The sequence below is a fragment of the Triticum urartu genome, chromosome 1A, assembly GCF_056163025.1.
Source record: "Triticum urartu cultivar PI428250 chromosome 1A, HENAU_Tu73, whole genome shotgun sequence".
In the NCBI taxonomy this organism is placed as follows: domain Eukaryota; kingdom Viridiplantae; phylum Streptophyta; class Magnoliopsida; order Poales; family Poaceae; genus Triticum; species Triticum urartu.
The window spans coordinates 441315310-441331151 of NC_141873.1; the positions used below are offsets into that span (position 1 = coordinate 441315310).

Below are 15842 nucleotides of genomic sequence, written 5' to 3' on the forward strand. Positions count from 1 at the left end.
CATAGATCTATACAGCTATTATTGCCATCCTGATAAATGATACGTGACATTCACAAATCTCAAAGCATCTCCTATCCCCCACTTAAAATCAGGAAGGAGAGAGATTAGATGCTTTATGATTTGTGAATGCCACGTATCATTCATCAGAACGGGTCTCACTTGCTAACCGTGCTAACCGTGAGACCTGATCTTATATAATTTTTTTTCCAGATATTGCTACTGCTCCAAAAATCGCTCATGAGTCATGACAAGCACCATCGCGGCCAAGTGCGAGCATCACTGCATTCTCCGTCGGCTCGGGTTTCATCCGCAAAATCCCCGCAAAATCCCCCCAAAACCCCGACCGCACGCTCGCTCACCGGCGAAGCTCGTGACTCCTCCGTGTGATGGCCGCCGCGGCGCCCGCGCTTCCCACCTTCCTCCGGCCGCGGCCGCCCCCGCCTTTCCCCTCCTCCACGCCGCCTCTCCACCGTCGCCGCCCCGCTCCGTCTCGTCTGCACCCTGCCCGGCCCGCCGCGCCCCTCTCCCCCGTCTCAGGTGCGAGACCTTGAATAATCTCGGCCCCGCCTCTCTTACGAAATTCGCTTCAGCTTTCTTCCACTTCCCGCTGCAGCTGTGGAGAAGACCAAGGGTGCCGCCGCGGCAGCCGACGAGGTCCAGCTGGAGGGGATGCCTTCCGAGTTCTACGATGAGGTATGGCGTGTAGAGTAGTTCTCAGAGGCATTTCGCCGTGCAGGTTCCGGGCAAGCATGAGCTGCTCTTATCGCACACGGAGCGCGTACTTGTGGTTATAATAAACTCTGCCCCTTTGGCGGGTCGATGGGATTTGGTCCTTTTATATGTATATACACAGCTATATTGACCTTTTGCTTGGGACATTAGTTATATCTGCAATTCCACAATGAAATTTCTTCTATGTCCCGCAATTAGCCAATCCTGTTATTAATCCCATTTGCAAGGTCCTGGACTAGCACATCTGTGTGTTTTGGGGAGTGGGCAGCGGTGCTTTGTACCGCACAATAATAGTTTTAATAAGTCCTACAATCTCTGGCTGTTCATTTGGAACAACAAGAATGACAAATCAGCATCATTAGGGTACTGGATATGCATTGTCGATGGTCCTTCCGTATCATTTTCTGATCAGACTTTTTTTTTCCTATTCTCTAGCTTATATAGAATCATCACGAGGGGATTCACCCACACATGACTCAGCCTACTTTGAGCTGACATGGAATTGTGACATGCTATTTGTATCGGAGCCACACATCTCTATTCACCCCAAAGTGATGAGTTGAACACACGAATACCCTTGCTACATTTAGCTGCAAAACTGTCGTGAGCAATTAACTGGTCTGTTGGGAGCATAATTTATGTTGTTTGTTTTCTTCTGTTATTTCGCTTACCTTTGAAAATTGGTATTATCTCTCCTAACATCTTGCAATGAGCATACATCTCCGTCTGATTCACATATTCAATCATCATTGCTGTTAATCTCAGTTCATTGTCTAGACTTATATGAGTTTTTTTGTGCGTGTGTTTGGGGATAGGTGGGTGGGTGAGTGGGTGCGGGGATTATACTTATGTGAGTTGAGCTTTCACATCCATGGTTTTACAATTTTACTTAACTTCAGCAGCAAAAAGAATTCTGTAACTTGTGCACCATCTGTACTTCCACTTGCAGGAGTGGCAAGCCAATCAGCGGGAGAGGACTAAGGAATGGCATGCATATCGTCAGAAAGAGGAAGCCGAGGAGGAAGCAAAATCAAGTGAATACCGAGAGATTGGGATGCGTATGAAAGCATACCCACAGGAAGAAGTTTGTAAAGCTAGGGTTTTAGTTTCAAGTTTCATAAGAGCTGGTGAAGATGTTGAGAAGGTATCTCAGTTCTTCATTTGGACTCTTACAAATTTAAACCCTACTGCTATGCCCTGTTTCTCTCCCTTCCTTTTTTCTGGACCAACAATTAAGGGAACTACACAAAATACATTAACAGATGGGAAAATTGTGATCCAACAGAGCAAATTCATGATTTATGGATCTTAACCAAGTGTTACAGGTTTAGACACTACTTTATAACTGGTAAGTCTGGAAGGAAAATGCATTTACACGAGTTATTTAAATCCAAAAGGACGAAGCACCCACTCTTGAGTCTGGACTTTTGGTCAAGTTCAGTAACCTAGAAAATATTTTGATGTTAGGAGTGATCGTAATATGAGTATGTAGCTGTATCTAATAACATATTGAGGATTAACTACTGCTACTCACACCTGTGTCTGTGACGCTCTAGCACGTGCATTCAGTGGCATGCTCCATCCAAGTTTAATTGTCATATTTGTTTATATGGAAATTCGAACACCGTTAAAACAAAATCATGGAAAAGGAAGTTCGAAGTTATGTTTCCTAAATTTATTAAATTAAGTATATGTGCCGAAGCCAACTGTCAAAAACTTATTTTTATGAAATATTTGATTTAATTTGCATTGTACATCTATATGCAGGTAATTGAGAAGGCTGCTGAAAGAGGAGAGCTTACCGAGCTTGTTCTCATGGTCATTTGGAATCGACTTGATGTTGCTCGGCGTGATGTATGTAAAAGCTCTGTTCTAAGTCATGTTACCTATAGGTCCTATGGATTGTTTATTTTTATGTACAGTTCACGTCCTATCAGTTAGAATAGAACTTCAAGCTTGTAGCCTTCTACTGTGTGATACAGGGTCCTATTGTATGTTGGTAATTGAACTTTTGTTATCAAAAGTATTCGTTGCTTTATGCTTTGTTAGTTCACTACTTCCATGCCGCGGGTAAAGAAAAAACTATGTACTTCTTCTGATCCAAATTAATTGTCGCAGCTTTAGTACAACTTTATACTAAGGTTGCACTAAAGCTGCAACAATTAATATGGATCAGAGGGAGTACAAATATCTTAAAAGGAACTACCCATAAACAAACCCGTCGAAGGTGCATGTAGAACCATTTGATTGAGTAAAAGTGGATTTGAGATTGCATAATACTAAAGCGTGCAGTCATTCTTCTTTGAAGAATTTTTCAAGAAATTGAAACACCTGAGGGAGCTCCCACAATCTTAGTATCTCATATATAGTTTTGTCATTGTTTTTGTCTCTTTGTGTTAATCTGTGTAGCATTATGTCGGCATTGATTTGAATTGCTAGAGCATGTCCATTGCATTGGCATCTCATTGTAAGACACGGTTTCCTTCGTTTCATGGTCTTTATCTTCCTTTCTCGATTGTTCAACGTTTGATCTTTATTTATTTATTTTGACTTGTCCTCATTGCAGAAATGTATCTGAGAAGTTCCCTTGATTGTAAATTGCAAAGTTGGTATATATTTGTTTATCTGACCTTCTATTCTACCTGCAGGATGAGAAAGATGCCATCAGAAGCCTTGATCTCTTGTACAGAAGGGTAGAGGTAAGTGGAATATCTGTTCTGTATCTTATCTAGATGAGTTTCATTAAGCATTATTATTAGAGGTTTCTGCCCACAATTGTTGATTATTTAAATTTTCCCTGTTTTTAACGGTCTCGTTAGTTTGCAACTTTCTAATCAGAAATTGAAACTTTAATGCAGACTGAGATTTTAAGAAGTGAAGCAACTCCCGCCATGAGATTACTTGATGAACTTCTGAATATTCATGATGGCTCTGACGATGACAAATGGCTCAAGGCATGTAGAAAGCACATGATTGAAGTTTTTCCAAGAGAGGACCCATTCACCATGGTCTTTCCTCCTGGGTTCGACATGGAAAAAGTATGTTAGTTGTACACAAGGCCCCCTTTTCTTGATGAAACTGGCCGTGTTTGAATTGACGACACTCGGGTGTGATAATTTATGAAAGAGAAAATTAAAAAAGCGTCTTACTTACATGGATAGTCCTCCTAGTTAGTCACTCAGCCATGTTTAAAATTAATGGAATCCCGTAACGTATGAGCCATCCTATTAATGCCAGTTAACATAGCTTTGCCAAGCTGTTGTACATCTAATAAACCATTGACACCTAAAAATGCATGTTCCCTTAAAGCAAATTTTACATGAAAAAGAACATAAAGTATTGCAGGGCAATGATATTATTATCACACCTCTCATGGTAAATTGACTCCAAAGATCACCAGTTGTCCTGTTGTCAGTTCATACTTTTAAAATTACCATTCCCTAATTGGATTCTGAATTTCCTGCTCAAATTACTTCTCTATATCATCATGGTTCTTAGATGCTGCAGAAAAATTCTGAAATTTAAGTTTTTCGTCGTTTTTCTTTTCAGCATGATGGGCAGATCAAGCTGCCTCCCCAGGACGATGACGTGCTTCTGAGAGTTGACTTTGTGAGGGAAGTCGATGAGTTGCTGAAAGAAGTTGAAGCTGAGCAAGAAAAGAGTAAGCTGCAAACTGGATACGACCCAGAGTCTGTTGCGACCATGTTGAAACAGCAAGAGAAGCTGCGGACTATATGTCAAGTGGAAGCTCTCTTGGAGTTGGCAGCCACCCTGAAATGGTGAGGACTGAACAGTATCGTTTACTCTCTTGTGCGTAGACCCTAGAAGGCATCGACTTGCCCGGATGATTTCACTAGATCAGCGCTTGCAAGCTGTTTCTTTGTGGTTTCTGCTAGTTAGAGCTTAGAAACTGTTAACTATTCATAGTAGAGACGTGCCATTCCTCTTCTGCAAAAAAGAAAAATGCATACATTATATGCGTGGAGATACGTAGTGATGTACATTTGCACCATTGATAGTGGGTTCCTTGCAACTGGATATATCTGCACTGGTGGCTGCCGCACTCATGGCGGCAAAGGTAGGAGGGCATTCCGGTGCTTGTAATGCGAGCTAGTACAAGCCAGCAAGCTCTGTGTCTGTATGACCAGAAAAAAGGGCAAATTGCTGGCCTTCTAAAGTTCTCAATTGGCTTTATAATTTGTAAATCTGATCTTCAAACTGAAAAATGAGGAGTCGTCATGGGAAAACCCCTGAGTAAGGCACTGCACATTGCAAGAACTTGTAAAAGTAATTGCAGTTTTGCATCTTTTTGGAAATCTCATAAGCTAGGACACTGTACATCCATTAAGCATGGTATGTGCTCCATGTGCTTACTCACCCTGATCGTGCAATGCTTGAGTTGCTGCACATGCACACCATTCTCCTGGCATTGCAAGTTAAAAGGCAACACAGTGAGGTTGCTGGCGAGCAATACTGAGTTTACCGAAGGAATGCAATAGCTCCCACCGCCTGAGGCTAACTAGCTAGACCAAGGTTCGGGAGATATGAGCGACAGTAGATCTAGGCAGCCGGTGATCGTCGGAAGACGTCATTTAGGCTTGGGATACATCTGGAATACGAGTCTGCCAAATTCTGAAGCTGTTGCTTTCATGGCTGCCCTGTCAATTTACACGTTGTTGCAACTTGCAATGCCGCTGGATCTTCGTATATGCGCGAAACCAAGTCGGCTCCATTATTCTCTAGGCTCGCCACTGGTAGTCTGGTACTTGCATTTTTGTTGTTAGCGCCTTAGTGGTGTCAGCATGATTTTGGCATCCTTCTCTGCTACTAGTCTTGCTCTTCTCAGATGTTGCGGACAAGGTGCAAACAACGTCAGTTTTACATCTCTTAGGGCCATCAACTTGGCTGTTCCATGGAAGTTGCTTCACCACTGCAAAGATCCGTGGAGGGCAATAGTATTGAGAGCCGCTCAACTGTGAGACCTAGAATAGCAACTCTCATACGAAAACTCACCGGAGAAGGGGATGGCTAGATGCAGTCACCGCACCACTATGAGTCCAATGAGACGAGCCACACTCATAAATTAAACCTGAGTTCTTTTTCTTAGAAAATTGGAGAGCGCATATACCGCATTAACTAAAAAAAAACTACCCCCCGCCCCCAACAAACAGTATCATAAATACATAAATCTATATATTTAATAGAAGAGTTGTGTTACATAATTGAAATCAATGAGAGCCTATATAAATAGTGTGGCAGCCCATATTGAACATGAAATCAACGGTTAAACATCCAGTTACATGGATGCCACTCAATTCATTCATGAAAGCTTGGGCATCATTGTTCATTTGCTCACTACAAAAGGTTAAGGAAGAACTTAACAATCAATATTGAACAATGCATCACTATACTAATCAAATGCAAACAATAAAACGAAAAGAGGATTTTATTTTGCCATTCGGGCATTTACTCGAGCATGTAGCAGCGTCTGAGTCCATCTCGTCCTCATCCACCAGCGGTGGAGGGGTTGCCTGTGGCAACAAGAGGTGGGGTAGCACTCACGGGAACCGCGCAGGTCGAGGGGGAAGCGAACAGGCGGCCGCATTCTTGATTTCTTCGCCAGCGCCGCCGTGTTGACCGCCGCCTTTTTCGTCGCCCGCCGGTCCCTTTTGCCAGTCTACTTCACCACGGTCGGTATGGTGGCCACGTCGAAGGGACTGTCGACGACCATCTTTGATGCTTTGTTGCCGATGAGGTTCCTCCCCTGCCGCCGCCTTTTCGGTGGTTGCACCGCCGAATTCATGGCCGCCGGTGGTCTCCGGCGCCGGTGTCCAAGGGTGCGGCGGGGGGACGGTACCCATTTGGCCTGTCGTCGGGGGAAGGGGACGCCCGACGACGGTGTCGTGGTGGGCGGGAAGCGTCGAGGTGAGCGGGAGAGCGCGGGAGCTTTGGTCTGCCGAGCGGCCATTGACTAATTTGAGAGAAGGGGGAGGGGCAAGTTTAGGGGGTCAAAAACTAAATTAAGAAAACTTTTGGGTTTAGGGGATCTGCTAGTTTGCTCTTTTTGGTCCTAATATCAGTTTTGCCCCTTGAATTTCAGTTTTAGGGAATCTGATAGAGATGCCCTAACCCGATGTCTCCTAGTAACATAGTGATTGCCTACTTGTTTACTCACGCAAGATATAAGATGGTAAGAAAATAATGTGTGTGTTTGGGGGAGGGGGAGATAAATGTACAGAGCAAGCACCATACTTGCTTTCAGAAACAACGCAGTGCTGATGTAGTAAGTACAAGTAGATCACATGTGATAATCACATGGCATGTTTGAAACTTGAAAGATGAAACAAATTAGGTATAAGACCTTATTGCTTTTGAAGAGAGAAGATACAAGTAATGCGACTTGAAGAGATAGTAACGATTTTGGGCCACTTCTTCTATAAAAGGGACACATCGACTAAGAGAGGATACCGATCAAAGAACGAGAGTAGAGATAATAATCAGCAAACCAATTGAATGGGGTGGTGAAATGTTGGGTCACTGCTTGGTCCTCTAGCTGATAATCTCTAGCTTGATACCAGGCTTTGGAGGCATTTGGAATTTAGCTATCCTGTGAGCGTTTCCTCCGACTATGCATGGCGTCGGTGGCATGTGGAAAATGAAACCATACTACCCCGCTCATGATTTTCCAACTTGGATAAAAGGTTACAATTCTATGGTACTGCCACATGGCGTCTAATTAAGAAACACGGGCGGCCATGCGTGGCGAAGCGCTCTATCACATTAGTACTGTTCAGTTACTCACTTGGTCAATTTCACTAGGAAATATTTGCCATTGACTTCAGCAATGGGATGGTAGGTGATGTAATGTCAACTTAGAGTTTTGAAGGAATTGACGGGTCACATGTTTGGCCTTTGAGGTTTATGATCTTCGGCTGGTTGTACATTGTAACCAATGAAAAAATAGCGTGCTATGACAAAATAGAACGGGCCTCAAAGTACGCTATATGCTATATCGCGCTATAGCATGCTATTAGCAAGACATTGTACTAGAGCAGCACCTTGAAGCTGTTTCTTTTTGGTTTCTGCTAGTTAGAGCTTAGCAACTGTTAACTACTACAGTAGAGACATGCCATTCTTCTTCCGGAAGAAATGCACATTATATGGGTGGAGATACATAGTGTCATAGTGATGTACATTTGCACCATTGATAGTGGTTTCTGTGCAACTGGATGCTACTTTTCCAGTTATATTTGCATTGCTGCTGCACTCCGTCATGGCAAAGATAGGAGGGCATTCCAGCGCTAGCAATGAGAGCTACAAGCCAGCAAGCTCTGTGTCTGTATAACCAGGGAAAAAACGGTGGTGACTATATACATTGTAAATCTAATCTTCAAACTGGAAAAAAATGAAAAGTACTCGTCGTGGAAAAAACCCTGAGTAGGGCATTGCACATGGCAAAGAACTTGTAAAAGTACCTGGTGATCGGTGCTTCATTTATAAAGCGCGGCGCGAGCCTTTTTGGGTGAAAGTACCTGGAGTTTTGCATGTTTTCTAAAAGCCATGAGTTAGGACATTGTACAGGCATTAAGCATGGCCTGTACGCCATGTGCTTGCTGGAACTGATAGTATAAAAGGCAACCAACCAATACTCAGAGAGAGCTCACACCGTTTGTCCTAACTAGCTAAGCTAAGGTTCATGAAACAGCTAGTGCATCCCAGGGGTCTAGGCAGTCGGTGATTGCTCCGAAGGCGTTATCTAGGCTTGGGATATATCTGGAATACGAGACTGCCGACTTCGTCTTCTTTTTCTGAGAGAGAAAAGACTGCCCACGTCTGAAGCTGCCGCTTTCTTGGCTGCCCTGCAATTCACGTTGTTGTGATGCCTTTTCTTTTCCGAACCGGCCTTACCCCCTTTCCATTAAAGATATAATGGACATCAACCCTGAATTCAGCAGGACACGGGAAAGAAGGGAAAAGCGAGCTCGAGCACTTGCTAGGACCCCGTAAACCAATTGCACACACTCGTCATCCGAATGTGCACCATGGGGGCAGAAACCTAGTCAACATGATCCAGCAAGTCTAGACGTATCACAACGTAGATCGGGCGAAAAGCTCAAAGTATCAGGAAGACAACTAAAGACCACCTTAGGGACGAAGTTCAAAAGACACAACATACAAACTAGTCCAGTATCAAAACGACTGGTGACAAAATCTTCGTTCCCCTGCAACCGCCTGACTTGCAACATCAAAAATTCTCATCAGCAGACTGTTATCGCTAAGATGTTCAGCTCCAGCCGCCCTTTGCAATATCGTCTTTCTTTTGAAGATATGCCCAGTAGATAAGTGAAGTGCGGACAGAAAAAACAATCTCAAATGGGCAAAGATTTGTCCCCAGAACAACACCCACAGCATGCAATACAATCCTGGCATAGGACACCGAAAAAAAGATGCTACCAAGTTACAACATTCTTGCAAAATGAACACATAGGATTCCCGGGCCATTTTCTTTGTCTCATGACTCATCATTTGCCTAGTTAAGACCGCATCTTGCAACAATTGCCAAATGAATATTTAAATTTCGGTAACCTGGCCCCCCAAATCCACTTGAAGTGACATTCAGCAAGAGGTTTCTCTAGCCATTTGTACATGGATTTGGTGGAGTATCTGCCATTCTTATTGAGACCCGAGAGCTAAGATGTAAAGCATTCACACATACACCCACTTCATGCCATTGGGTAAGGAGATCAGAACTAAGCCTTCTTCGAAAGAAACTTTTCAGATTAATCTGGTTGAATTGAGATACAGTGCAATGAGGTTCATTGCAAATATTAAACAGTTGAGGGAATTGATCACATAATGACATGAAGGTGTATGACCATTAAGGGGGTCTTTCCACAGTCTAGCGATATCACCAGCCCCAGTACTAAATCAAGTGAATACCGAGAGTTTGGGATGCGTACGAAAGCATACCACAGGAAGAAGCCTGTAAAGCTAGGGTTTTAGTTTCAAGTTTGATAAGAGCCGGCGAAGATGTTGAAAATGAATGCCTCATTTTGGATTCTTATAAATCTAAACTGCACTGCTAGGCCATGTTTCTCTCCCTTCCTTTTTCTGGAACAATAATGAAGGGAACTACACAAAATACATGAACAAATGATGGGGAAATTGTGACCCAACAGAGCAAAATTATGATTTAGGGATTGTATATAGCAGAGTAAGACACTACTTTATAACCAGCAAGTCTCGAAGGAAAATGCATTTATATGAGTCTTTTTAATTCAAAAAGGACAAAGCACCCACTCTTGTGTCTGGAATTTTGGTAAAGTTCATTGACCTTGAAATCATTTTGATGTTGGAAGTTCTTTTTTTTCTTTTTGAAAAGGAGGATAACCCCCGACCTCTGCATCGAGTGATGCACACCATATATTATTTATTATTCAAAATCCAGCAACCGAACAACATTGACCCCAAAAAAACCAAGGTCGCATGCCTCGCGATAGTAACTCAACCAGACCACATGACCTGACACTTCTGCCCAAAGCCATCGTGTGTAGCGTTAAAACGAACCCGATCTCGAAGTGGTGGGGGTGTCCTATACCGTCGCCGGAAGAGGATGTGCCATACAACCGTCGACCATGACACATGAAGACGGAGACCATCACTAGAACAAAGATCCAGCCACATCATGCACATGACCACGGAGGCCACCACCGTCAAAGACGCCGGCCGCCGCCCCATCGCCCAACTCCTGCAGCGTCATTTGGCGACGCCGGAGCGAGCAAGAACACGGCTAGAAAGCCGCTGCTAGACCGGCTGCACGCTACTGTGCTGCCACGCAGCAACAGCCGCAGATCCCTCTCCAAAGGCCCGATATCACAAAGAAACGAGGCCGCCGCGACCTCAGCGCCGCTGTCGCTGGTCCCTTGATAACCCATAAGTATAGGGGGTCGCAACAGTTTTCGAGGGTAGAGTATTCAACCCAAATTTATTGATTCGGCACAAGGGAAGCCAAAGAATATTCACGAGTATTAGCAGTTGAGTTGTCAAGTCAACCGTACCTGAAAGACTTAATATCTACAACAAAATATTTAGTAGCAAAGTAGTATGGAAGTAACGGTAACGGTGGTAAAAGTAACAGTAACAATTTTGTAGTGATTGTAACAGTGGCAACGAAATGTAACTTAGCAAAGATCAATATATGAAAAGCTCGTAGGCATTGGTGAAGAAAATATGCCCTAGAGGCAATAATAAAGTTATTATTTATTTCCTCATATCATGATAAATTTTTATTATTCATGCTAGAATTGTATTAACCGGAAACATAATACATGTGTGAATACATAGACAAACATAGTGTCACTAGTATGCCTCTACTTGACTAGCTCGTTGATCAAAGATGGTTGAGTTTCCTAGCCATAGACATGAGTTGTCATTTGATTAATGGGATCACATCATTAGGAGAATGATGTGATTGACATGACCCATTCTGTTAGCTTAGACTTGACCGTTTAGTTTACTGCTATTGCTTTCTTTATGACTTATACATGTTCCTATGACTATGAGATTATGCAACTACCGATTACCGGAAGAACACTTTGTGTGCTACCAAACATCACAACGTAACTGGGTGATTATAAAGGTGCTCTACAGGTGTCTCCGATGGTGTTCGTTGAGTTGGCATATATCGAGAATAGGATTTGTCACTCCGATTGTCGGAGAGGTATCTCTGGGCCCTCTCGGTAATGCACATCACTATAAGCCTTGCAAGCAATGTGACTAATGAGTTAGTTACGGGATGATGCATTGCGGAACGAGTAAAGAGACTTGCCGGTAACGATATTGAACTAGGTATTCAGATACCGACGAACGAATCTCGGGCAAGTAACATACCGATAACAAAGGGAACAACGTATGTTGTTATGCGGTTTGAACGATAAAGATCTTCGTAGAATATGTAGGAACCAATATGAGCATCTAGGTTCCGCTATTGGTTATTGACCAGAGATGTGTCTCGGTCATGTCTACATAGTTCTCGAACCCGTAGGGTCCACACGCTTAAAGTTCTGTGACGATCGGTATTATGAGTTTTTGTATTTTGATGTACTGAAGGTAGTTCGGAGTCCCGGATATGATCACGGACATGACGAGGAGTCTCGAAATGGTCGAGATGTAAAGATCGATATATTGGACGACTATGTTCGGACACCATAAGTGTTTCGGGAGGTTTCAGACATATACCGGAGTACCGGGGGGTTACCGGAACCCCCCGGGGAGTATATTGGGCCTAATGGGCCTTAGTGGGAGAAGAGGAGGGGCAGCCAGGGCAGCCGTGCGCCCCCTCCCCCTCTAGTCCGAATTGGACAAGGAGGGGGGCGCCCCCCTTTCCTCCTCTCCTTCTCTCCCTTCCTTCTCCTCTCCTACTCCTACTTGGAAGGGGGGAGTCCTACTCCCGGTGGGAGTAGGACTCCTCATGGGGCGCGCCATAGGAGGCCGGCCGCTCCCCCTCCTCCACTCCTTTATATACGGGGAGGGGGGCACCCCTTGGAGACAAAAACAATTGATCATTGATCTCTTAGCCGTGTGCGGTGCCCCCCTCCACCATAATCCACCTCGGTCATATCGTAGCAGTGCTCAGGCGAAGCCCTGCGTCGGTAGCTTCATCAACACCGTCACCACACCGTCGTGCTGACTAAGCTCTTCCCCGAAGCTCTATTGGATCGTGAGTTCGCGGGACGTCACCGAGCTGAACGTGTGCTGAACGCGAAGGTGTCGTACGTTCGGTACTGAGGATCGGTTGATCGTGAAGACGTACGACTACATCAACCGCGTTGTTATAACGCTTCTGCTTATGGTCTACGAGGGCACGTAGACGACACTCTCCCCTCTTGTTGCTATGCATCACCATGATCTTGCGTATGCATAGGAATTTTTTTTAAATTACTACGTTCCCCAACAGTGGCATCAGAGCCAGGTTTATGCGTAGATGTTATATGCACGAGTAGAACACAAGTGAGTTGTGGGTGATACAAGTCATACTTCTTACCATCATGTCATACTTTGGTTCGGCGGTATTGTTGGATGAAGCGGCCCGGACCGACATTACGCGTACGCTTACGCGAGACTGGTTCTACCGGCGTGCTTTGCACACAGGTCGCTGGCGGGTGTCAGTTTCTCCAACTTTAGTTGAATCGAGTGTGACTACGCCCGGTCCTTGTTGAAGGTTAAAACATCACTAACTTGACGAACTATCGTTGTGGTTTTGATGCGTAGGTAAGAATTGTTCTTGCTCAGCCTGTAGCAGCCACGTAAAACTTGCAACAACAAAGTAGAGAACGTCTAACTTGTTTTTGAAGGGCATGTTGTGATATGATATGGTCAAGGCATGATGCTATATTTTATTGTATGAGATGATCATGTTTTGTAACGGAGTTATCGGCAACTGGCAGGAGCCATATGGTTGTCGCTTTATTGTATGAACTGCAATCGCCATGTAATTGCTTTACTTTATCACTAAGCGGTAGCGATAGTCGTAGAAGCAATAGTTGGCGAGACGACAACGATGCTACGATGGAGATCAAGGTGTCGCGCCGGTGACGATGGTGATCATGACGGTGCTTTGGAGATGGAGATCAAACGCACAAGATGATGATGGCCATATCATATCACTTATATTGATTGCATGTGATGTTTATCATTTATGCATCTTATTCTACTCTGATTGACGGTAGCATTATAAGATGATCTCTCACTAAAAATTTCAAGGTACAAGTGTTCTCCCTGAGTATGCACCATTGCAAAAGTTCGTCGTGCCGAGACACCACGTGATGATCGGGTGTGATAAGCTCAGCGTTCTTATACAATGGGTGCAAGCCAGTTTTGCACACGCAGAATACTCGGGTTAAACTTGACGAGCCTAGCATATACAGATATGGCCTCGGAACACTGAGACCGAAAGGTCGAGCGTGAATCATATAGTAGATATGATCAACATAGTGATGTTCACCATTGAAAACTACTCCATTTCACATGATGATCGGTTATGGTTTAGTTGATTTGGATCATGTGATCACTTAGTTGATTGGAGGTATATCTATCTAAGTGGGAGTTCTTAAGTAATATGATTAATTGAACTTAAATTTATCATGAACTTAGTACCTGATGGTATTTTGCTTGTCTGTGTTGTTGTAGATAGATGGCCCGTGTTGTTGTTCCGTTGAATTTTAATGCGTTCCTTGAGAAAGCAAAGTTGAAAGATGATGGTAGCAATTACACGGACTGGGTCCGTAGCTTGAGGATTATCTGTTGGGAATATGCCCTAGAGGCAATAATAAATTGATTATTATTATATTTCCTTGTTCATGATAATCGTTTATTATCCATGCTATAATTGTATTGATAGGAAACTCAGATACATGTGTGGATACATAGACAACACCATGTCCCTAGTGAGCCTCTAGTTGACTAGCTCGTTGATCAATAGATGGTTATGGTTTCCTAACCATGGACATTGGATGTTGTTGATAACGGGATCACATCATTGGGAGAATGATGTGATGGACAAGACCCAATCCTAAGCCTAGCACTAGATCATGTAGTTCGTATGCTAAAGCTTTTCTAATGTCAAGTATCATTTCCTTAGACCATGAGATTGTGCAACTCCCGGATACCGTAGGAGTGCTTTGGGTGTATCAAACGTCACAACGTAACTGGGTGGCTATAAAGGTACACTACGGGTATCTCCGAAAGTGTCTGTTGGGTTGGCACGAATCGAGACTGGGATTTGTCACTCCGTGTAAACGGAGAGGTATCTCTGGGCCCACTCGGTAGGACATCATCATAATGTGCACAATGTGATCAAGGAGTTGATCACGGGATGATGTGTTACGGAACGAGTAAAGAGACTTGCCGGTAACGAGATTGAACAAGGTATCGGGATACCGACGATCGAATCTCGGGCAAGTATCGTACCGATAGACAAAGGGAATTGAATACGGGATTGATTAAGTCCTTGACATCGTGGTTCATCCGATGAGATCATCGTGGAACATGTGGGAGCCAACATGGGTATCCAGATCCCGCTGTTGGTTATTGACCGGAGAACGTCTCGGTCATGTCTGCATGTCTCCCGAACCCGTAGGGTCTACACACTTAAGGTTCGATGACGCTAGGGTTGTAAAGGAAGTTTGTATGTGGTTACCGAATGTTGTTCGGAGTCCCGGATGAGATCCCGGACGTCACGAGGAGTTCTGGAATGGTCCGGAGGTAAAGATTTATATATGGGAAGTCCTGTTTTGGTCACCGGAAGAGTTTCGGGGTTTATCGGTAACGTACCGGGACCACCGGGAGGGTCCCGGGGGTCCACCAAGTGGGGCCACCAGCTCCGGGGGGCCACATGGGCTGTAGGGAGTGTTCCTTGGCCTACATGGGCCAAGGGCACCAGCCCCACTAAGGCCCATGCGCCTAAGAGAGAGAGGGGGGGCAAACCCTAATGGGATATGGGCCTTAGGGCCCATATTGGTGCGCCTCCGTCTCCCATCCCCTCTTGGCCGCCACCCTTGTCCCCATCTAGGGCTGCCGCCCCCCTAGGGGTGGGAACCCTAGAGGGGGCGCAGCCCCTCCCCTTCCCCATATAAATAGAGGCCTAGGGCTGCCCCAAAACACACGTGATTTGATCTCTCGTTGGTGCAGCCCTGCATCTCTCTCTCCCTCCTCTTCTGTGGTGCTTGGCGAAGCCCTGCAGGATTGCCACGCTCCTCCATCACCACCACGCCGTTGTGCTGCTGCTGGATGGAGTCTTCCTCAACCTCTCCCTCTCTCCTTGCTGGATCAAGGCATGGGAGACGTCACCGGGCTGTACGTGTGTTGAACGCGGAGGTGCCGTGCGTTCGGCACTTGGTCATCGGTGATTTGAATCACGACGAGTACGACTCCATCAACCCCGTTCACTTGAACGCTTCCGCTTAGCGATCTACAAGGGTATGTAGATGCACTCTCCTTCCCCTCGTTGCTGGTCTCTCCATAGATAGATCTTGGTGACACGTAGGAAAATTTTGAATTTCTGCTACGTTCCCCAACAGTGGTATCAGAGCCAGGTTTATGCGTAGATTCTA

At 44.7% G+C, this 15842-nt stretch overlaps 1 protein-coding gene across 1 annotated transcript; it reads left to right on the forward strand.

Moving 5' to 3' along the window:
• The first annotated feature begins 266 nt into the window (after positions 1–266).
• PAC (pale cress protein (PAC)) lies at positions 267–4772 on the forward strand. The gene is made up of 7 exons (XM_048682095.2): positions 267–537; positions 614–693; positions 1682–1876; positions 2500–2586; positions 3381–3431; positions 3591–3770; positions 4282–4772. Exons 1-7 carry the CDS (start codon positions 387–389, stop codon positions 4513–4515), a joined length of 978 nt encoding a protein of 325 aa, XP_048538052.1. The 5' UTR covers positions 267–386; the 3' UTR covers positions 4516–4772.
• The last annotated feature ends 11070 nt before the right edge of the window (positions 4773–15842 follow it).